General features: G+C 50.5%; 1 protein-coding gene across 5 annotated transcripts in view; it reads left to right on the forward strand.

Moving 5' to 3' along the window:
- Positions 1-24,086, forward strand: part of LOC101674939 (NADPH--cytochrome P450 reductase) — a 60,215-nt gene that overhangs the window by 10,682 nt on the left and 25,447 nt on the right. For 4 of the 5 annotated variants that reach the window (XM_004761635.3, XM_004761634.3, XM_013061010.2 and 1 more), the window contains exon 2: positions 22,535-22,725. In XM_004761635.3, coding sequence (XP_004761692.1) covers positions 22,547-22,725 — 179 coding nt within the window. In that variant the 5' untranslated portion in view covers positions 22,535-22,546. Of the gene's footprint in view, positions 1-14,149; positions 14,231-22,534; positions 22,726-24,086 lie in introns of those variants that run through there. The other variant, XM_013061009.1, reaches the window with a different exon arrangement.

Raw genomic sequence — 24,086 nt, forward strand, 5'->3', positions numbered from 1 at the left:
TCACCGGACACTGTGTCACATGAGGCAGTGAGCTCCTCCTCGGGGTGTGTGCGGGTGTCAGAGGGAGACACCTGGGCCCAGTGCGGCGGCCTAGAAAGCTGTCCTCCTTGCCTCTCCCCCCGGGAGGGGGCGGTGTAATGTGGGGCGCCTCTCTCCCAGCAGGAAGCCACAGCAGGTGCAGTGGGAGCCCTGGCTTTCAGGACCCCTGCAGGGGAGGCTGGCAGTGGCTCAGGACGCGGCAGCTGTCCTGGCCACATCTGTCAGGGGGCAGATTCAACTGTCAGGCTCGGGAGCACCTTGCGTGACCCGGTATCCCAGGTGACAGCACAGGGTGAGGTCAGCCCGGCAGCAGAGGGTGGTTTTCCTGCCCTCAAAGAGAGCGTGGTCGGGGCAGTAAGGAAGGGTTACGAGCTAATGCTTTAGTGCTGGCGGACAGTCCCGTAAATGGTCTGGTCATCGTGGGTGCTTTTATAGACATCACGGGCTGGTCCTCTATCAGTTATTATGGACTTGCTCAGGTTGTTGTGACTCATAAACCGGCTCCCCAAACCTTGTGGCTTACAAGCATGGCGCGAGTCCGTAGACACAGATCACAGAAGTGACCTCAGTACACATTTGATCTGATGCGCCGCCTGGCCGAAGGTCAAGGTGAAGCACGGGTGGAACTGGGGGTTCTACGCGGTGCCGGCTGAGGCCTCAGCCTGACAGCAGTCTTGCTTGATCTGTGGACAGTGTTGGCCTGTCCCCAGGCTGGTCCCCAGGAGGGGGATGCCTACATCTCCTCCACAGTCTGCCATCAGAACCCTGGCTTCCTGTCCGCTAGGCAGGATGGTGGGTTGTGAAGCCGCCTGGTGAACGACAAGAAGACCTCCTGTCCGAGTCCTGCTCTGAATGTGGAGCTGTTGCCCAGAGCAGCCTTCCGTGGCTGCCTGGTCCTCGCTGCCCTGGCTGCCCTGGCCTACTGCTGGCCGAACCTAGGGTGACCCAGCATGGGAACTAACTGGGACCGCTGTGAGCCAGGACTCGGCCCACCCCGGCATCGTGACCTGAGCTGAAGGCAAACATGTCACCATCTGAGCCACCGGGGTGCCCCTGAGCCATAACTCTTGATCCTAAGTTGCTGTTGATCAGGTGAGAGAAGGAGATGGGCAAGGAAAGGACTTTCCTTCAGGGCAGGGGCTGCTTCCTGCCGTCCCCGAGCACGCGCAGGAAGCAGCCGGGGCAGGTTTTATGAAGGAGGCGGCACGAGAGTTCATCCTTGAAGACACAGCTTTGGTGGCTACCGAAGAACATTCTTAGGAGGAAGAGCAGTGAAGCAAAAAGAGGCAGCAGTGTGTGAGATGTGTCTAGGGAAGCTGGTGGGAAGGCCTCGCGGGGACGATGCCCTGGGGTCATTTTTTTTCAACTTTTTATTTTTAACTTATTTTTGACTTACAGAGAAGTTGCCAAAATGGTACAAAACCAGTCTTTTTTTTTTTTTTTCCCCCAATCTGGCTTCCTTTGGTGTTAATATCTTTTAAAATTATAATACAGTTACCAGGAACAGGAAATTAACACTGGTATGGTATTATTAACTATAAACCAAGGGTGGGCAAACTTTTTTTTCCTTTCTCTTTCTTTAAAAATTTTATTTATTTATTTGAGAGAGAAAGTGAGTGATAGAAGGAGCAGGGGGAGGGGCAGAAGCAGACTCCCTGCTCCACAGGCAGCCCAAGGTGGGACTCCGGCGTCATGACCTGAGCCGCCCAGGTGCAAACCTGCAAACCAGGTCAAGCAGACCTTTTCTGTAAAGATCCAGAAAGTAAATACTTCAGGTTTCGTGTGTTGTAAGATGTCTGTCACACCTTCCCGACTCTGGTGCTTGAGCAAGAAAGCAGTCATAGGTCACCTATAAATGAGTTGACTGTATTCTAATAAAAATTTATTTTCAAAAGTAGTCAGCAGCCTGGGTCAGTGCTTGACCATATTTGCCATCCCCTGAACTAAACATCCCTTATTAGAATTTTACTAGTTGTTTTTCCACTAAAGCCCTCCTTCTGTCCTAGGGTCCTGTCCAAGAGCCTGCCCTGCACCCAAGTTGTCATACCTCCTTAGTCTCTTCCCATCTGTGACAGTCCCTTTGCCTGTCCTCACCGTGGTATCTTATAGAATGCACCCCAGTTGGGGTTTGGCCATTGTTTTGTCGTGTTGGAGGGAGGTTATGCATCCGTGGCAAGAAAACCCCCAAGATGGTGCCATGTCCTTCTGAGTATGTTGTCGCAAGTGGGTTCATTACAAGTGACGTCTACAGAGAGCTCTTGGCTGGTTTGGTGTCTCTGGGGTTTCTCCTCTGCAAAGCTACTGTTTTCCCCTTTTTAGTTAATAAGTATCTTGGGAGAGAGAACTTTGAGACTGTGCAAATCCTCTTTTTCCCCAGACTTTTGACCGTTAATTTGAGCCCATCTGCTGGGAGGTCTTATCTGCTATAATTCTTACTGGGGATCTGTCTAATGGCAATTCCATATTTCCCTCTTTCCTCCTACATTTATTAGTTGGAATTCTGGGAGGAAGAGCTGTGCCTTCTCTCCTGTTGCTGTATTTATTCAATTATATCACTATGGAGTCACGGATATTTATTTATTCTGCTGTTCGAGACCCAGGACTCCGCTAGCTGGTGGTGAACATTCCAAAGAGGAAAAACTGAGAGAAAGTCCTATTTGCAATAGCATCAGAAAGAGTCAGATACTTGGGAATAAATTTAAGCAAGGAGGTTGAAGACTTTTCCACTGGAACTACAAAACATTGCTGGAAGAAAATAAAAAAGACTTATACCAGGGCCATTCGATAAAGGGAACTAGTCTTCAGCAAATGGTACTGGGACAGTAGATATCCGCACACAGCAAGAATGAAGCTGGACCCCTTACCTGACTTTACACCATATACCAAAATCAGCTCAAGGTGGATCAAAGACCTAAACAAATGTCAGAGATAAATCTATAAAACTCTTAGGAGAAAACATAGAGGTTAATCTTAATGACCTTGGACTAGGCAGTGGTTTCTCAGATATGACACCAGAATCATATGCAACAAAAGAAAAAGCAGATAAATTGCGTTGTTTTGCACTGAACGTATGCCCCTAGTAGTCATCTGTTGAAAGCTTAACCTTTAATGTGATGGTATTGACGTGGGGCTTTGGGGAGGTAAATAGTTTATAAGGATGGAACCCTCATGAATGGGATTAGTGCACTTATAAGAAGTGACAGGAGAGTGGGGTGCCTGGGTGGCTCAGTTGGTTAAGCAGCTGACTCTTGATTATGGCTCAGGTCATGATCTCAGGGTCCTGGGATTGAGCCCCACATCAGGCTCCTGCTCAGTGGGGAGTCTGATTAAGGATCTTCTCTCTCCCTCTGCCCTTCCACCCCACCCCCCCCTAAAAATAAATAAATCCTTTTTTTAAAAAAAAGTGACAAGAGGGCTTGCTTTCTCTTTCTGCTTTCTGTCCTGTGTGAATATGAGAAAGCAGTTCTCTACAAGCTGGGCAGTAAGCTCTCCCCACACACTGGCTCTCCTGGTGCCTTGATCTGGATTCCCCACCCTCCAGAACTGTGAGAAATAAGTGCTCCTTGTTTGCTGCCTAATCTAGGATCTTTGTTACAGCAGCCTGAGCAAGACATGGACTTAATAAAAATTAAAAACTTTGATGCATCAAAGGAACCTATCAAGAAAGTAAAAGGACAACTCACATAATGAGGAGAAGTACTTGCAAATTATATATTTGATAAAGTTCAGGTGTCTAGCATATGTAAAGAACAGTCATAACTCAACAACAAGAAAACAACCCAACTGAAAAATGAGCAAAGGATCTGAATATTTTCCCAAAGAAGATACACAAATGACCACAAGCACATGAAAAGATTCTCAGCCTCATTCGTGATTCTCAACATCTTTGGTCATTAGGGAAAGGCAGATCTGAAGCCCAGTGAGATACTGTATCATACCCACTAGCATGACTACTTAGAACAAAAACTAAATCGGAAAGTGACTGATGTTGGTGGGAACATGGAGAAATTGGAACTCTCATATGTTACCGATGGCAATGCAAAGTGGTGCATCCACCGGGGAAAACAGCATGGCAGTTCCTCTGCACGTTAAGCTTAGCGTGACCGTATGACGCAGCAATTCCACGTCTAGTTATAAACCCAGCGAACTGAGTACAGACACTCAGACCAGTGCTTGTACGTGAATGTAGCAGCATTATTTGTGATAGCCAAAAAGTGAAGACAACCCAAATTCCATCATCTAATGGATGAATAAGTAAAGTGTGGTAGATCCGTACCTCGGAATAGTATTCAGCCACGAACAAGAACAAATGGCTGACGCTTGCTACAATATGGTGAACTTTGAACACATCCTGCTCAGTGAAAGAAGCCGGTCACAAAGGACTTGCTGATAGCAGGATTCCATTCATGTGAAACATTTGTAATAAGCAAATTCACAGAGACAGATTAGAGGTTGCCAGGGGCTGACCAATGGAGATTGATTGCTTCCTGGGTACTGTGTTTCCTTTGGGGCGGTGAAAAACTTCCATAGCAATGGCTGATACGTCCATTTAAATGTGCTCAATCCCACTGTGCTATACACTTTAAGATGGCAAATTTTAGGTTATGTGTATTTTGTCACAATTAAAAAAAAAATAACCTTAGAGATGAATCACAAACCCACCCCCCCAATCCAAGAACATTATTTATATGGGCACTTAAATTAGCAATGGCTAATTGCTTTAACCATTGAGACCTCCTTTGGGATGTCTTCTGGTTCAAGCCCCATGTTTCCTTGAGCTTTTCCTTAATTTATGACACTGTGAGATGTTCCGGGCTCATCTTTTGTTTCCCACACAACAGCCCTGGAACCAGCTAGTTCTTTAAGAAGCCCTCATTCCTTTTATTGGAGAATGATCTTTAGAAACCAAAATGTGGGTGCTTTGGGGACAGTGCTGATTTTCCCTCTGATCCGCTCCGGAGAATAAGAAGGGAGGGACAGAAATCCAGGGTTCCTTGTGTGTCTGCCGCTTCCCCCATTAGAGTTCTCCGTGGTGGGGATACTCCACTTTAGGAAGAAAAGGAGCCATGGGAAGTTGAGATTTGCGCAAAGTCCTAGAACCATTACGTGGCAGGGCAGTTTTGAACTGGCTTCCCCCACCCCCACCCCCGCTCCCCCAAAGCTGTGAACCCACTTTCCCTTCAGGCCCCTCTGGACACTCTTCCCCCCAGCCTTTCTGTGACCTGCCATTTCGTGCCTCCCTCTGCCAAGAAGCCCTGCCTAGCCACTTAGACTCACAGCAGCCTCACCCAGCTGTGAACTGGTTCTAGCCATCTGTACCGTTCGTTCTGGCAAGGAAGTAGCTGCCATGTGTCTCTTTCCGCAGGAAGGGCTGAGAACATTCCCTGACTTAGTCTGTCTTTGCTTGTCCAGTGGGTGCCGTGCTGGGCACGTAGCATACTTGGTGGCTGCGGGAGAGCCGTTCTTTAGTACGAGTGCCCGTCTTGTTGGCCAAGCCTCGGTGAGGAGAAATGATTTACCAAGATGGTGGGAAAGCCAATACTCAAATTCGGTTCCCTGAACTCCCACAAGTCCCACACCCTCTTCATTATGTCCCTAGCCCGTTGGGCTACTGATAGTGTTTTATAATCCAGTGGACTAGAAAGAAACCAGAGCAAAGGCTGGGGCTGTTTTGCTCCCCTCAATGTTACGGTCTCTTCTCTGTGGAACCACTTCTAGCCAGAAAAGTCATGATTTTAGTAGAAGCTCAAGTATTACTTTTGGAAAGTAATCTTGATTTCCTTTGCGATGGCAGAAATACCATATATAGAAATAATATATATATATATATATATATATATATATATATATATAAAAATAATAGAAATAGAATATAGAAATTCCAGAATCAGTAGATGATGCAGAAAGAGTTTATATTCCCTTTCTTTAGGGGATCCTGGAACGGGGGCATTTGAAATTTTGACGTAATACTGTCATTGTAGAGGAATACTTAAAAGGGAGGTAGGTTTTTGTTTGGTTTTTGTTTGGTTTTGTTTTGTCTTCCTGCTGAAATAATGCAGGCTTTTCTTCACGCCAGAAAACAGGTGAGGTGGGGTAAAAGTGCCATCAGTTTCCATTCTGGCTCGTGGAAGTTTGAAAAACTGAGCTAAGCTTGTCTACAGGTGGTAGAAAAATTGGGCCAGAGGGACACTGGACTTGGCAGGAGCTCTGAGGCCGTAAGAGCTGTTGCAGTACCTTTTAGAGTGGCTGAAGGCCTTCTGGGTTCTTCTGTGTCTGCCCTTCCCCAGGCATTGTCTTTTGTCCCCCTCACAGTAGCCTCTGGGGCCTTTGTCCGCTCCCCACCCTCTGCCCCTTTAGTTAGAGGGACTTGTACTGCATCAGCTGTAAAGTGACTGGGCCTAGACATAAGTTAAGGCTTTCTTGTTGAAAGTCAAGGTGAGCTGATCAAGGACGGTTGAAAGACATTGCGTGAGCACTCACCCTGCTCCTCTTGGCCCTAGGGGCAGTGGTTGAAAGAGGGGAGCTGGTCCGCCCAGTTCCAGCCCAGCTGGAGGCAGATCTCTGGGTAAGCCTGCTGGTAGGTGAAAGGCAGAATTGGATAGATTCTGGAGTTCTAGACCCCAGAACCCAAAGCTTACTTTCCCCTCAGTCAAGGTTGGGTTTCTCTGGAGCTTTTGGGTTTCTCTAGATTGTTTTCTCTAAACTCAAGGAAACTGAAGAGCTTCTGGGAGTTCTAGGCTGGCTTCCAGGGGCAGAGCCTAAGTACTCTGGCATCAGTGTCCTTTCCCGTAGCTCGAGCACACTCAGTACGCTAGGCACGGAGCAATTGTTCCCGTCTTGGTTATGCAGAATTCACCCTGCACATATCTTTGTCTTTCGGATTTCTGCCAACAGCCCTGTGATGTCAGTGGTAATATCCTTATTTTATAGAGGAAAAAACTGAAGCTCAGAGAGGCTTTGAGGGTGTGTGTGTGTGTGTGTGTGATGTTGTCTTGACATAAGGAGTTTAAACATACCCATTTCCAGACACGAGTGGTGGATATGATTATTGAAATGTGTTTCCCCTCTTAAGACTCCAGTTCTCCCTCCCTGTGTTACCCAGTGCCCTGCCGTGAGTCTTCCCCGCCCCTCCCTGGGAAGGCCTCAGGGGGCCTGCGGAGCCGCATGTGGCGAGTAGAGCGCTGAGCGTGGAACTCGGATGCCCCTAAGCTGTGGTGCTTGGGTTGGTGTGTGCCTGTGACCCTGGGCCAGCACCGCCCCGTGCACACCTGTCCCACATTCTGCCACTTGGGGTCTTACTTCCTGGAAAGGATTTCCTTGGCTGAGAAGGCCTGTCTGGTCTGCACACCTGTCTTTCCAGTTTCTTCCCTCTGCTCACCCCTCTGGGGCACAGGTGTGGTGGCCTCCCCAGAGTGCTTACTGATTCTGGTACTTAGGGTTGGTTTTTTTACTTCTTTTCCTCCCAGGCTTCTGTGAGCCGGGTGCTTTGTAAAGTCGCTTCCCTTCGCTCCAGGTCAGCAGGGGGTCTCGCGCAGGGAAAGCACCAGAAATATGTTGAAAATAAATTGCTTTTTGGAACATAATTTAACAGCCTTAAAAATATTTATTCCTTTTGATTCAGAGATATTTCCAAGATATTTTCGGAAACTCCATTCTAAGGAAGTAGTCAGAGGTGCACACTGACTTGTCTTGAAAAGCTAGCAGTCGTGATTATCATGGCATTATTTGTAATAGTGAAAATATCCAGCAAGCGACTTGTATGTTCACAGGCTAAGAGAACATTTGAGAATTTATAATGTTCCCAGTTTCACATGTGAAAAAAGGCAGGACAAAATTGTATGTAGTATAAAACCAATAATAGTAAAAGTGAATTTATAATATACATATTTTAAAAAAAACCTGGTAGAACAGGGGCACCTGACTGGCTCAGTCAGTGGAGAATGTGACTGTTGATTTCAGGGTTGTGAGTTTGACCCCCATGTGGCGTGTAGAGATTCCTAAAAAATTAAATCTGTAAAGAAAAAAACCAAAACAACAAAAAACTAGTAGAAGAAAAACAGTACACATTTGAGTTACATTCTTTTGCTTCATGTTTCTAAATTTAGCATATTTTTTCAATGATCATGCATTTTGTTTTAAAGATTTTCTTTATTTGAGAGAGAGCGAGAGAACAGGCAGGAAGAAAGAGAAGGAGAGGCAGCTCTGGAGTGAGCGGGGAGCTGGGTGCGGGGCTCGAACCCAGGACCCTGAGATCATGACCTGAGGTGAAGTCCGATGTTTAATCCACTAAGCCACCTAGGCACCCCGAACATGTATATGATTAACTTGTTCTATTTTGAAATAGCTTCAGATTTACAGGAAAGTTGCAAAAATCTTGAATTCTTGAATTCTCTTTACTCAGTTTCCCCAGTTATTAACATTTTACCATGTTTGTTTTATCATTCTCTGTGTGTGTGTGTATTTCTTAAATATTTTTTTCACGGATCTACTTGAGAGTAGGTTACGATTAGGACGCTCTTTTACCCCTAAGTACTTCAGTGTTTACTTTCTAAAATTCAAGGACATTTTCTTACGGAACTGTAGTCCAGTAATTCCCACCAGGAGATTCACATCAACACACTGTTTTTCCGAATGTGGAGTTTATTCATATTTTGCCATTCACGTCTTTTATAGCAAAAGAAAAATCTTTTCTTCCCTTTTCTTTTCCTGGCCCAAGGTTGCGCTGAACCGTAACCACTCCTCTATGCCCCGAAGCGATGCACTGTTTCTTTATCATATTTACCCTTGACATTTTCCAAAAAGTCAGGCCATCACTTTGTAGTATGTCCCCTGTGTGGATTTGTCTGCTGATTTGTCTGCTGATAAGACAATGATAAGATTGTGTATTTTTGGCTACATATCACAGAAATGGCGTTGTGTCCTTTAGAGCGACATAGCAAGTGGTGGCAGTGTCCCTGACCCAGGACTGGAGCCTTTACCTTTGATCACTTGGTGTCAGCCTGGTTGTCCTCTGTAAAGTGCTGTCCCGCCCTACGCAATCAGTAAACTTCTCATCAAACTTTGACCCTCAAGTTGGAGCGCTCACGATCCTTGCCTGAAACGGTTATTACTACCGAGATTACCAGTTGGTGATTTTCTAAGTCTGTCATTTTATTAGTTGGTATTCTACGTACGGAAGAACTTTCTTTAGTCACCTGGGTGTATTTATTGATTGGTGTAAGTATTCATACCAGTATTGACTTGTGTGTGATCCTTTTGTCCTAATGGTTCTGATCTGTCACGCTGAGGTTTATTTCGGTGCTCATAGGGTCTCAGATTTGGCTAGTGGGAACCCCTTCCAGGATCCTGTGGCCTTTTGACATGTCCTCTGTCATTCTTTGAGCCTTTCTTTCCTCGTTGGCACAGCAAAGTGATCCGGGCTCAGTCACTGCTTTTCCTGCCCTGGTTCGGGAGTCTGCCAACCCTCCAAGAAACCCTGGTTCCTTCGGATGGAGAACAGTGTTTAGAAACCAGGGTCTGGGAGCTAGGTGAGAAGTAGACCATCCGTGTGCACACGTCTGTGTGCGTTCACACCTCCCGTTCCAGTGCACACCGCATTCTCTGTCCCTTTCGCTCTCTCCACATTTGTGGCTCCCCTCTTCTGTGGCAGGAAGCCTGGCTGGTGTGGATTTCTTTTTAGTACTAACATGTGAATACTGAGAATACCAGCCATCTCGTTGGAAAAGGACAAAGCAAAGAGCCCTTGAGACACCCACCACCCCACTCATATTAGTTGACACTCCCGAGAGGATATCACGATGGGTCACTTTCCTGGAGAAATACATACTTTTTATTTCATTAATAATTTCATCGTGAGAAAATAGCTTCTTTAAATTCCGTACGTTTGGGCAGTCTTTCAGTGAGAGTACTATAGTCCACCTACTTATTATTTTTTTTTAGATTTATTCATTTATTATGAGAGAGAAAAAGAGTATATGGGGGAAGTGGCAGAGAGGGAGAATCCCAAGCAGATGCCCTGCTGACCGCGGAGCTGGACACAGGGCTTCATCCCAGAACCCTGGGATCACAACCTGAGCCAAAATCAAGAGTCGGCCACTTAGCCACCCAGGCGCCCCCCCACCTCCTTCTCTATTAACCGCTGCATAGCACTCCGTTGTTCGGAACTGAAGACCTAAGCAGGTTGGGGCCCTTCCCAGCGGTGCTATGTGGAATGTTCCTGTGGTCCCGGTGAGAGGCACAGCCCAGGTGAAGAGAGTCACTGCACCCTGAGGGCTGGACACTTGTTTCCCTGAGAAAATAGCTTTAAAATAGTCTTTTTTTTTTTTTAAGATTTTATTTATTTATTCATTTGTCAGAGAGAGAGAGTGTGCGCATACGAGCAGGCAGAGGCAGAGAAAGAAGCACGCTCCCTGCTGAGCAGGGAGCCCGATGCGGGGCTCGATCCTAGGACCCTGGGATCATGACCTGAGCCGAAGGCAGAGGCTTAACCCACTGAGCCACCCAGGCGCCCCTAAGATGGTCTTCTGATGAAGTAAATAGCACACACTCGTAATTTGAAAACCAAGCAAATAATACATTAAAAAGAAAGCGAGCAGAAAATTTAAATCTCCTCCCTGAGATGCCATTTCTGTGATGATCCTCTCACATACCGTTTTATGCGTGTGCGTCCACACTCTTCCATCACTGGGGGCAGAGCGCACGCGTGATTGTGGACGTGCGCGGACGCTACAGTGTAACTGACCTACAGTACAGTGTGCGGTTTGGGAAATTCGTACACGCACAGGCTCTCTGCAGCGAGCGAGATCCTACACGTCGTCCGGCGTGCCAGCAGCTCCGCTCGTGTCCCCCACTCATGACTCTCGCCCCACGGGCATATTGGCCCATCGCCTGTTTCTTTGTCTGGTTGTGGTATCAGGGTGATACAGGCCTCATAAAACAAGCAGGGCAGCCTCCCGTTCTCTTTTCTGGAAGAATTTGTATGGAACTGGTGTCACGTCTTCCTCAGATGTTTGGCCCACTGTGTTCGTGAAGCTGTCTGCTCCTGGAGTTCGCTTCTGGTGAAGGTTTTAACTACTAATCTGCCTTCTTTTACAGGGCTATTTCTCTTGGGTGAGCTCTGGTGGTTTATGTCTATCAAAAAATTTATCCACATTATCAAAGTTATCAAATGTTGGCGCCAAGTGGGTCCTAATTTCCCATGTTACATTTGTAATCTGGGCAGACTCTAACGCTTTCCGCACTTTCATTCCCTGTATTGGCAATTTACGCTCTTTTTTTCTTTCTTCGCTCATCCATCTGTCTAGAGGTTGGTCCTGTTTGAGGGCAATGTTTTGTATCCAGAGTTATAAAAATTCATTATCTCCTTAAGAATCCAAGGATTTTTTTTTTTTTTTAAGAGAAAAGCTTTGTTTCAAGATCCTTTTCTATTCAGAGCAGACATCAGGGTAGACCTCAGAAAACCAGACCCACATTTTTAATTCAGGCGCCAGCACCTGTCAGCCGTGTGGCCTTGGACCCACCCCATAGGCCGGTCAGAGCTCTGACCTCAGTGGCTTTGAGGAGGTCACAGTAACTTCTGAGTCGGCTGAGCCACGAAGGGGTGCCCCACAAGTGTCCGGCCCAGCATCTGCTTGCGGTGGGCCCCCATGCTGCGGGTCGCCAGCAAAGGGGGATATTGGGAACAGCCCGGAGAGCACTGGTTCCTCCTCTCCCCGGGACTTCTTCCCCTCTGTCCCATGGCACTCGGTAAACGTTGATTTTTGCAGCGTTGCCCACATTGGACCACAGTTCCCTTGATCAGGCTGCAAACTTCCTCACCGTGGGAAGGGGTTTCCTCATCTTTTCTCCCTCGTGCCCATGTATATTTTAAGTGATCAAACCTACTTGAATGAACGAAGAACAGGGAATTAAGTAAACAACGGTACAACAGATCGGTGGCAGCCAAAGAGGATATCATTATAAGGGGCCCCCCAGCAACACGGAAGAATGGTTGACAAAATAGAATACGGCTGACGCTGGAACAAGTTGGGTGTGAACTGCACGGGTCCACTTCTACGTGGATGTTGTCAGTACGTACACACGTGGTACTGTAAATACAATCCCTCTCCCTTATGATTTATTTATTTATTTGACAGAGAGAGAGACAGCCAGAGAGGGAATATAAGCAGGGGGAGTGGAGGAGGGAAAAGCAGGCTTCCCGCTGAGCAGGGAGCCTGACCTGGAGCTCGATCTGGGGACTCCAGGATCATGACCTGAGCCGAAGGCGGACGCTTAACTGACTGAGCCACCCAGGTGCTCCCCAGCCCCCTTTTTTAAGAAAGAGAGAGAGAGTCTTAAGCAGATACCATGCTCAGTACAAAGCCCAACACAGGGCTCGATCTTGTGACCCTGAGATCATGACCTGAGCTGAAATCAAGAGTTGGATGTTTAAGTGATTGAGCCACCCAGGCGTCCTTTCCTTATGATTTTTTTTTTTTAAGATTTTATTTATTCGATATAGAGAGAGAGATCACAAGTAGGCAGAGAGAGAGGAGGAAGCAGGCTCCCTGCTGAGTGGAGAGCCCTATGTGCAGCTCGATCCCAGGACCCTGAGATCATGACCTGAGCCGAAGGCAGAGGCTTTAACTCACTGAGCCACCCAGGCACCCCTCCTTATGATTTTCTTTCTTTCTTTTTTTTTTTTTTTTTAAAGATTTTATTTATTTATTTGACAGAGAGAAATCACAAGTAGACTGAGAGGCAGGCAGAGAGAGAGGGGGAAGCAGGCTCCTTGCTGAGCAGAGAGCCCGATGCGGGACTCGATCCCAGGACCCTGAGATCATGACCCGAGCCGAAGGCAGCGGCTTAACCCACTGAGCCACCCAGGTGCCCCACCTCCTTATGATTATTTTAATGATGTTTTCTTTTTTATACTTATGTGACTGTAAGATTCAGTATAGTATTCATATAACATACAAAGTATGTTAATTGATTATTTCTCTTATTGGTAAGGCTTCCAGTCAACGGTCGGCTTGTGGTAGTAAGATTTGGGGGGAATCAAAGGTGACACATGGATTTCTGACTCTGCAGGGCATTGGTTGGCCGTGACCCCCATGTTTTTCAAGGCTCAACTGTACCTTTTATCTGCTTTTTGTATGAACGTGTGTATATGTGTACGTGTGATGTATTTATGTATGGAAGAAATGAAGAAAAAATCCAGAAGGAAAACAGCTCTGTGGCTTTTACCCTTTAACAAATAGCATTTGAGCAGGGGGAGGCTAGTATGGGAAGTGGTAAGGCCTCTGTGGCTGGAGGCTGTCAGGCGAAGGCTAAAGTTCCTGGGCACAAATGCTTGTTGCAGCCTACGGCATGGAGTGTGGGATTCCTTCCTCTCCGTCACGGTTTACAGATTCCCAGGCTTCCCCCTCGCTGCCAGAGGAGCAGGGCAAGGACCATCCGGGAGCAGCTTCTTGTGTCTGTGCAAACTGAGGTGGATGGGAACAGGCACAGTGCAGAGGGGGTGCTGGTGTGCCTGGGGGGCCGGGAGCCTCACTTCCCACCCCCCACCAGGAGGCTCCTCATTAATGCTGAAAGCCCCGCTCTGTGTGAAGCACACACAGTTCTTGGAACTGGTTTTTTTGTTTTTTTTTAATGCAGAGAGTCAGTACATCCCCCTTCCTGCCTTTTTCAGAGCTCTGTTCTGGGCCTCCCTGCTTCTCTTCCTCTTTCCTGAGTCCCCGGGCTCTGCCACGGGGTCCTCATCACTGTGTTGTAGTCTGTCTCTGCTTTCTGTGGCCCTTGTTGATCGTGAACTGGAACTCTGTGCGTGTGTGTTTCAAAGGGTTCAGTGAAAGAGACTCAGGAATCATTATTTATTAACTCAGGTCGCGAGACTTGGGTTTTGCCCCCCCCCCCCCCCCAGCACTGTCACCAGCCTCAGCCAGGTCTGCGTCACTGGCTCCTGGGGTGGCAGGTGCCTTCTCTGTCACTAAGTTACGCAGCCTTCTGTTGTCACATCTGTGCTGGGTGCCCTGCCTCACAGCTGCTCATTCTGTCTTCAGTCACCTTTGTTTACAAAGCTCTCCCGACAGTGTGTAAATCTCTGCCCTCCATAACCAGGCCTGACTTCTGCCCGCAGGGCCCTCTCCATCCTGTTTGATGACTCCCCAGAGAAGGGATCGGCCTGTTGCCTCTGAATCTTCTTGTCTTTAAGGTAAACCTCTCCAGTTCTGTGCTGTTTCCCATGTGGCGGGTTTTGGGGACTCTTTGTGATTGTGTTCCTGTTTATCTTTGGTGTGTAGTGTAGAGCCCTTCTGGAACTGTCTTCGTGAGCCCTCAGCATCTGGGGAGGCCAGCCTGGCGTTGGCCCATTCCATTCCCATTTCTGTAAAACGTGGGGGAGTGTCGTCATCCTTGCCGAGGCTTGCTGCATGAACATAGCCTGCGTGGGGGGCTCTGATTGCCCATCGGGGGCTCACGAGCCTGTCGCTCCTTAGGCTTGCTCACGCTCTAGAGGCACAGCAGACTTCAGAACTGTTCCGCCCAGAACTCGCGCAAACCAGGGCAAGTCCTCCAGCTTCCCGGGCTTCGCTTTTCCTCATCTGTAGTCAAAATTAATTTGAGGCGAAGAGGTAGTCAGGAGGTTGAACTGGCGTGAACTCGTGTTAGAAAAGCCCAGCTCTTTCTCCAGTGTCTCATTCCCTGTGACACTGCGGCCACACGCAGCATTCCTGACCCCAGATGTGGGGGTGGGGGTTCTCCACAGCAAGTAGTTCTATGGCACTGACTGGGTACCGTGCCCTACCGTTTAAGTCAGTTCTGACACTGCCCGGAGCTGGTGTCAGATTAAGGGCTCTGTCCCACAGGGCTGCTCCCCACAGTTCAGGTGGCAGCCACAAGTCTGGGTGCTTACCTGTGCTGCTGACCAATCAGCAGTAGATGGGGGTTCCCCACACACTCTCCTTGGGTTCAGTTAACTTGCTAGAGCAGCTCACACAGCTCAGGGTAGCACTTACATTTACCAGCTTATTAAAGGACACAGTAAAGGATACAAATGAACAAGTAGATAAGAAATAAATAAGCTGAGGTTTGGGAGAGGGCCTGGGCCCAGGAGCTTCTGTCCCTGTGGAGTTGGGGTGTGTTGCCCTCCCGGTATGTGGATGCATTCGCCAACCTGGATGCTCGCTGCACCCTGAATTGTCAGGGTCTTTGTAGAGGCCTCCTTGGTACGCACGACCAGTCATTAACTCCACTTCCAACCCCTCTGCCCTCCCTAGAGAAGGGGACGGGCAGGGCTGGAAGTTCCAAGCTAATTGTGGCTTGGTCTTTCTGGTGACCATTTCCTATCCAGGAGCCCACCCAGAGCCACATTAGAACAAAAGATGCCCCTAGTGCTCTTATCACTTAAGAAATTACAGGAGGTTTAGGAGCTCTGTCCCAGCAACTAGGATCAGAGACCAATATATGTATTTTCTGTTATTTCACGGAACTCCTGTGAAGTATGCTGTGCCCATGTGTTGCCCTGTGCTAACTTTTAATAGTGTTACTAAGTCTGCCCACAAAAAGCCCAGGAGTATTTGCCAAGGGTGTAGGGGAGCTCTGGTTCCGCCCCAGTTGGAGCTCAGGCCAGGGGTTGCAGCCCCAGAGGGGATGGTAAAAAACCAGCCCACGTGGCTCTCGGTGCCAGCTGCACTTCCGGTGGTCTGCTGCTGTGAGGCTTGGTCAGCTCAAATTGTGCTGAGTGATGCTGGCTCTCCTGCCTGCTTCTTGCCAAGTCATGCTTTCACACATCCAGGGTTCCTGGCTCCCTTCCTCTTTTACATCATTGCATCAGACACAGTGTCAGTCATATGTCTCCGGATCACACCCACAGGCCCTGTTATGTAGGGGAGAGGTCATCGGCTGGGGCCATTTATTGTCTTCTGTGGAACATTGGCCTGGCATGTCCTAGGCTAGGATGCCTTGCTCATGGCCTTGTGATTGTACTGACATGGTAGATGGAGGCAGTTTTGTCCAGGTTCCCACCTATGACATAGTTGTAATCATGCCCACATCCCCGCCCACTTGTCCCTGGCTGCCGGGGCCCAAAAACCCCAGACATGTAGAGGCTTCCTGGGCCCTTTGCACATTGGTCTCAGTTATTTCAGGAGGCTCATCTCTTGCCGAACACCCTTGTACCCGCACGTACAAATGCATCCCATCATAGCACACTTGAGTCACACCAGATTCTATCACCTCTGCTCTTCCATAGTTCAGGCCTTTGCATGGGCTTCCCCTGACTCCTCTTATCTTCCTTATCTGGCTGGTGGACCCAGTCATTTTCCATGACTCAGCTCAGATGTTAGTCCCTGGGTGCCCTTCTCTGACTGTTTCCAACCATCTTGTCTTCCCCTTCCTCAGAGCCCGATTTTTCCCCAAGGCATCGTACCTGCTGGGACATGCCTGTGAATGACGACATGAGTTGGCACCCTCCATGCCCCCGCATGGTGGCTGTCTGACAAAAGAGAGCATGGAAATAAGATTCAGGCTCTAACAACACTATTCCTAGAATGTCTAGAATACGATCACAGATCACTCACCATACCAAAAACTAGGAGACTTTCAACTTGAATGAGAAAAAAAACAACACACACCAGCATCAAGATGTAAAGAAGAGCCAAACAGACATCTTAGAACTGAAAAATACCAAGTGAAAATTAAAAACTGTGTGGATGGCTTCATCATAGAATGATGAAGTCAGAGGACTTGAAGATAGAATCGCAGAATTACCCAGTCAATGGAGAGCAACAGTGAGAAGCTAGACAGAACGAAAAAAAAAAAAAGTGGACTGAGCCTCAGGGACTTGGGGGACCAGTCACAAAACACATTTATGTCATTGTGGTCCTGGGAAATGAGAAAGAGTGTGGGCTGAAAAGGCATTTATAAAAGAAACAATGGCTCTAAGTCCTCAAACCTACAGATTCAGGAAGCCAAAGAAACCCTAAAAGTCGTAACTCCAGTGATACCCATATCGGCTCTATCTTGGTTTGGAGCATAAACTTTGTGGGCACGCTAGCTAGAGAGGAATCTGGTCCATGGCTCTCTGGAGCACTGCTCTTTAGTGGCTGTCTTGGCTAGGGCCCTGTCCCTGGAGGATAAACTATCGGTTGCATGCAGCGTGGCTCCCTCGAGGGTTTTCCCTCATCTTGAAACCACTAATCGTTGGCAGAGGTTCGAGAACATGAGTAGGTGTTGTTCCCCACTGCACCTGGGAGTGGACGCCACGAAGTGCCCGTGACTGTTTACCACTGGGTGACTTGCATACTGCAGAGGCCACCCAAATCACTTGCTCAGGCTTCTTCCCTCCTTGTCTCTGTTTCCAGCGACCAGCTCACTCCAGTGTTGGGGCCCGGTTGTTTGATCGGTCTTGTTTACTGGTCAGGAATTGTGTACAGGGAGCCCCTGGGTGGCTCAGTCGGTTAAGCGTCTGCCTTCTGCTCAGGTCGTGATCCCAGGGTCCTGAGATCTAGCCGCGCACTGGGCTCCCTGCTCAGTAGGGAGCCTGCTTCTCCCTGTCCGTCTGCCTGCTTTTGCTTACTCTCTCTGTCAAATAAAATCTTAAAAAAAAAAAAGGAGAAAAGAAAAAGAAATTGGACACAGTAAAGGCAAAGCCACAAGTACTTCCTAGAGGATCATCTTACCCTGCAGTGTTGTGAACCATCAGACGGAGAAAGGGCCCTTCTCCCTTGCTTCCCTTTTCAGAAGCTCCAGGTTGGGTTGCCCTTGGCCTGTGGCATCAGCTGTTGAACTTCAGGAGAAGTGGTATCTCTCTTAAATGCCTGCCTATTTATGTATGTCCTTTCCTGTATGGATAATGTCTTTTATGATAAAAATGAAAGCTCTATGTACAAACCTCATTTGTAATAAAAGGTCCGTTATGCTCTGGTCTATTTGGGGTTAGCAGGACCTCACTGGCTGGTTTTTTGATCTGCGCCCTTTTCCTGTGACTCATTTTCCAGATGAGCCCGTGAAAGCCCGCTGCCTGTAAGGGGTTCGCCTGGAGTCCCAGCCAGCTGGGGCGGCAGGGCCTGCTGTAGTTAAGAAATCGCTGTGTTTAATCATGTACGTTTCATTGTTGGTTTTGTTTTGCTTTCTGTTGTTGACACGTGTCACGTTCGGCTCCAAGAGCTCTGCACTGTTCAGTGTTCCTCCTTTTCACTAAATGTGGAAAGAAGAAACGGCCCACAGATTAAAGACCCTCTTAGGGCAGAAAGGGTGCACAGGGGCTCCCGAAGTCTCCTTGGAGTGTCTCTGGTAGACCCTCTTGCGGTCACCCTGCCGCATTCGATGTGGAGGGCACTCTTGGCTGGCAGGACGTCCAGAATGTTCTCATCAGAATAGTTCAGACAGCGGAGGAGAGTGATTTTATACCAGACTGGGCAGGGGTGCCTCGGGACGGACTCCCAGAGGCTCCTAATTTATCAGCGCGGCCAAAGTGCCGTCTGTGAAACTCGGTGTGACGTTTATACCAGCTCGCGTGGCTTCCGGGTTTAATGTCCGATCGTGATGCCTTCCTCTGGATGACTTGTGTCTTTGCCAAGCTGGGTTTTCAGTGGTTGTTCGGACCTAACTACTCCGTAAATGGAGCTCTTAGGTATTCCCGTGGGCCTGGGGATACCAGAGACATTTTGCTGTGATGTCATGATGTCTCAGGGCTCCGGGCACTACGAAAGCTCGGCCCTGTCTGTCTTCATGGATTACCACACGGGCACATCACCAGCCCCAGGTGCAGGGGGCCCCCAGATTTCTCTTCAGCCTGCTTGTTTTGGGTTATCAGTTCATGCCAATTTTACACTCCGTGTGTGCTGACAGGTTCATGGACTCCTTCCATGGGAAGCTCCGTGGGGAGCTGTCAAGCCTCAGATGATGTGCTAAGCTCTGTGCCAGGAAAGTAGGACGGATGGGAGTGACGGTCGAGCCGAGGTCACAGACCTCCGGTCCAAAGCAGGAAGCAACGAGAGGAAAAGCAGCTCAGGCACATGTAAAGGCACTGGGGCAGGTGTGCAGAGGCTCAGGCTGGGGAGATGGGTGGGCGTCTGTGGGAGCTGCATTGTGGAAACAGTCGCTTGGTAAGAGAGTCATGGTTTAACAGCTTCTTCCCGGCTTCAGCCCTAGGCGCGCTGCTCCTGTGCTAGTACGGGAAGTGTCGGGTAAGGATTCTCCTCGACTTCCTGCTCGCCAGGCCTATCTTTCCACCGTGTGCCAGGCACAGAGGTACCTACGGTACTGTCCTTCGTTCAGGAGCTCAGAGCAGCATGGGGGCGAGACCCGTGTCCAGTAAGTCATCCTACTTAGATGGGCACTGAACACAGAACCCCCCACCCCGGGAAGCTGGGGCCCCTTCCTAGTTTTCACTCGGCTGAGCCTTCCGTCCCCCACGGCAGAAGGAGGCCTCGATAAAATGGTCACCAGGTCCTTTCTACTGTTCCTCTGCATCTCTTGTCTGAAGTTTTATGCCTCGCAGTCAGAGCTGCTGGGGACCTTCTCAGTGCTCCTGAGACCCCCGAGTGCCAGCACTGTCGCTGTTCTGGTGGGACCTTAGGGCCGGAGCCCTGCCCTGGCTCACTGCAGGGAGTCGGCGTCCCAGCGGGCAGCACCTGGGCGTTTGCACAAGGGGCGAGAATGCGTGGGGGCCTTACTCTGAGCTTGAGGAGAGTGGCCCGGACGCTGACGGAAGCAGTAAGTGAGGGTAGCGGCGACACAGCCAGACTGAAGGAGAATGAATGTAGCCTCACACACTGTGGCAATGACGTCCCTGTGTTGTGCTTTGCGGGTTATAAAACCACTGGGTAATGTGTGTGCCGGGCGTTGCCAAGCCACCCCCTCTGGAATCACATGGTGATTTTTTCAACGAGTTGACGTTAGGTGTTCATCGTGTCAGGCTGTGAGCAGTGGAGTCCCTGCTCTTGTGGGGTGACCCTGCAGTCGGGGAGATGGCCAGCAGGAAGGACGCACGACACAGTGCCAGGTAGTGATCTGTGCTGGGAGTGGGCTCGGGCAGGGAGGACGAGACACTATACTGAGGAAGAGTCCCTCTGAGGTGGTGACACACGAGCCGAGACCTTCAGGTAGTGATCTGTGCTGGGAGTGGGCTCGGGCAGGGAGGATGAGACACTATACTGAGGAAGAGTCCCTCTGAGGTGGTGACACACGAGCCGAGACCTGAATGAAGGGGAGAGAACCCTGCAGATAACTGAAGGAACAAAGTCTGGGCCACGGCATTAACATGTGCAAAGGCCCTGGTGCAGGAGCAGGCCCTGGGGCAGGAGCAGAGGCTGGAGGGGTAGCAGGGATGCCAGTGTGACTGGTGAGGAGTGAGGGAAGGTGAGGGACTGGACCCTATGGAGCCTAGAGGCCAGCTAAGGCCTTTAGATTTGGTGCTAAGTAGGACACGAAGCCATCTGAGGGTCTGCTTAGGGACATGATCTGGCTTACTTTTTAAAAAGCTCTCTCCAGCTCCTCTTCGGAGCTGGCCCCTTAGGAGTCTGTGGAAGTGGCCTGGAACCAAATATGGGACGTGTGGGACTGTGTGGGTCCCCAGCCTTCCAGCACACCATCCCTGCAGGGACCCCCAAGGACCAGCTTTTCTGGGAGGTGTGGGCAGCTCGCGTATGTATCAGGAAATGATCATTGGTCATTTTGCTTCGTGGCCACAAGTCTCCCCTCAGTAAAGTAAGGGGGCTAGGTGACCGGGGCTGGACGGAGAAGGGTAATGGGACAGGGAGCAGACAGTGGCCGACTGCTGCTATGTGACGGATGGCAGCGGGCGCTCTCCTGTGTCGGCCGGGCCCCAAGGGTCTGCGTGGCATGACTCTGTGGGCCGGGCCCTCTCCCCCCATAGCTCTGTGAGAGCTTGACACACAGAGGCTTGTGGGTGTGCCAGACGACCCTGGCCAGCAGGAGGTGTGGTGTCCAGCAGGGCTGGACAGGAAGACATGCCAAACGAAAACGGGCTAGATAATGCGACCTAAGTGCGCTCATCCTTAATTGTCGACAGCGGGCTCTAGAGGTAGATTTGTCCTGTAGCATCAGGGAGCAAGGAGGGTGTATTGAGATGATCACGGGGACTCCGCTGTTCGAAAAGCACCTTGGGCAAATGAGAAAGCAGAGAGCCAAGCTTGGGGGTCTGCTCCAAGCGGGCCGATGCCCCACGGGCCCTAGGAGGGCAGAGCTGGTGCCTGGGGCCTGCGGATGCGAGGGCAGCTGTGGGGAGCCGGCCCTGGTGTCTCCCAGAGGCAGAGACAGTGAGCAGAGGTGAGACGTGAGGCTGTCTCCCAGGCCTGAGCTGCTGAGGCAGGACTGAGGCTTTCCCCACTGAGCCTGGGAGCCGTGTCTGTGGGTAACCGTGGGGATTGCAAAATGGAGTGATGTGCACCCCGGGGCTGAGGCCAGCCGTGCCCAGTGCAGAAGTGCACTGCTGGGCTCGGGGTACTCCCCACCGACCTGCGCGGACTCAGATCTGCTTCCTGGCCAGGTGTCAGTGGTGGACGCCTTGGCTAGGCATCTGTCAAGGGAACAAACAAGGTTAGGGTGCAGGGGGTCCTCAGTGGTTCCCCAGGACTCCCTGAACTCAGAAAAGCTCTTTTACCCCCGTTACGGTGTATTATGGCAGGATACAGACCGAACCCAGCAAAGGGAGAGGCTCCTCAGGACTGAGTCCAGGAGAAACCAGGCACGAGCTTCCCGCTGTCCCTGGCCACTGGAGTCACGGGGGCTCAGCGCTCCCAGCAACCATGCCTGGCCACACATATAAAGGGTTACTCACCATGGGAGTTCACGGGTGCCTTGGTGTGCAGGTCTTGTGCTGGGAGTCAGCCTTGGAGGCATGGAGCTCCGTGTCTCTAACCTTATCTGCTCAGGCTCCAGCACCCCAGACGTCACACCCATGTGATGGGATTCAGAGCCCTTGGGGTTCATCCCGAATGACAGGGTTGGAGTAAATCAGCCACGTGGCCTACGGTCTCAGGTGTACAGGGACACTCCGCAGGCAGCATATTTCCAGCTCAGAAGGGATTTCCCAGGAGCCATCCAAGGGCCAGTCCTGAAGGCCTTGGAAAGGGGCAGGGTTTGGAGCAGCCCAGGCCTGTCGCATAGCCGGAGGAAAGATTGCCTCTGAGTGGCCCCCGCTCTCGTGTGGAACCAACCCTTCCAAGCCCTTATTGGGCTGGAGGGTGCTCGGTGGTACTGGAAATCTGTGGCTTCCGTTCTCTGTGTTTGCAGGGGCCCAGTCCCTGCTCCAGCGGTAGGACCCCCGTGAACACCACAGGGCTGTTTGCTACTTGAGTTTCAGTCTGAGGCTGTAGCTGTGTCTCGGAGGGGCCAGAGGCCATGTGTGGGGCCAGCAGCTCCTGCCCCTGGTGCTGCCCCCGTCTTGGGACCTACAGACCCAAAATGAAGCTTCTGGGGCTCGGGATGCTCCCCAACAGGCCTCAGGCAGACCCTGCTTCTCCCCACTGACCCCTGTCCTTTCTTGCTGCAGTTTCCTGTCAACATGGGGGACTCCAGCATGGACGCCAGCGCCACCGTGTCGGAGACCGTGGCCGAAGAAGTGTCTTTTCTCAGCATGACAGACATGATTCTGTTTTCCCTCATTGTGGGCCTCATGACCTACTGGTTCCTCTTCAGAAAGAAAAAAGATGAAATCCCGGAGTTCACCAAAATTCAACCAATGTAAGTGACCCTACTCAGGATCCTTCTCTCGGCCCTCCAGAGCCTGTCCGTGGGTCCCGGCGGGGCCCTGTCTGCGGGCCCGGGGCAGGAGGGAGCCAGGCGAGAGGTGCGAGCTTCCTTGCAGCATTTTGGGTCGAGTTGCACGGGTGGTGCCTTACTGGTGGCCTGGGCTTGGGCTCTCTCTTAACCCCTTGTGTGTCCACAGCGCGTGGGGGCTCACGAGGTTCTTTTGGGTCTGTTTCTTGTTCTCCTTTCTCGATGGAACCTCCCAGGGACCAGTTCCACGGGTAGCTCATCGGAGGCTCGGCGGCATGAAAGGTCGTCAGAGCTACAGCCGGCACCCAATTAATATTTCCTTCCAAGGCCCGTGGTCTTGTCGCAGGAAGTGATGGGATGGGGAGGGGCCGCTTGCACGGGGCCACACATGGAGATGCAGACAGTTGCCTTTCGGTCCCATGGCCTTGCTGACGTGGGCAGGATCGCGCTTCAGCCCTCAAGCTTAGCGCTCTGGGCGGCGGGGGGGGGACGGGACGGCAGCGGAGGAGAACTGTTTTTTGCCTCTTCTCGAGACCCACACTGACCATTTCTGTGCCCGGATGTGTCGGGAGTTGTCTCCCAGCCGGGACACCACCGGGTGTGCTTGCCTGGAGTTACCATGGGTTCCCCCAAGCACCCCATCTTAGACACCAGTCGCACGTCCCAGCGTCACCAGCTATGAAGCAGAAGTTGCCAGAACTCCCCACCCCACCCCCGCCCCGCCCCAGGTTTGAGTCATTGGCTTACGTGGCTCTTAGAGTTCAGGAGAGCAGTTTCCTTACTAGGTTACAGGTTTATCATTAAGGATGTAAGTCAGAACAGCCAGAGCGAAGAGGTGCGTTGGTGGGGGGCTGTGATGCTTCCTGCCCTTGCTGGGGGTGCCACCCTCCCAGCACCCCCAAGGAAGTGCTCAGCACCCTGAAACCAGAGCTCTCCAAACCCCGTGCCCTTGGGTTTGAATGGAGGCGTCCGTGCCTCGGTGCAGGTGTGACTGATGAAATCCTTTGCCCTGGGGACTCGCTGACCTTCTGCTCCTCTCCCCTCCCTGGAGGTCAGCAGCGGGCCTGAAAGTTCAAGCCCTCTGGTCACGTGCTTGGGTCGCCTGCCAACCGGCCCATCCTTAGGGGCTTTCCAGAAGTGGCTTTCTTACCATAAACTCTGGTGTGGCTGAAGGGGCCGGTTCGGAGGGACGGTCGCTCTTGTCACTTAGCGAAGGCGAGGGTTTTAGGAGTCCTGTGCCAGAGAGGGTCCCAAGACCAAACGCGTAGTTATTATAAGTCGTGATGTCACAGACAGTGTCCCGCTCGATTTTATTCGTAACAGTG

The sequence above is a fragment of the Mustela putorius genome, unplaced genomic scaffold (genome assembly GCF_011764305.1).
Source record: "Mustela putorius furo isolate JIRA1106 unplaced genomic scaffold, ASM1176430v1.1 tig00000139_pilon_pilon_pilon, whole genome shotgun sequence".
Lineage (NCBI taxonomy): Eukaryota > Metazoa > Chordata > Mammalia > Carnivora > Mustelidae > Mustela > Mustela putorius.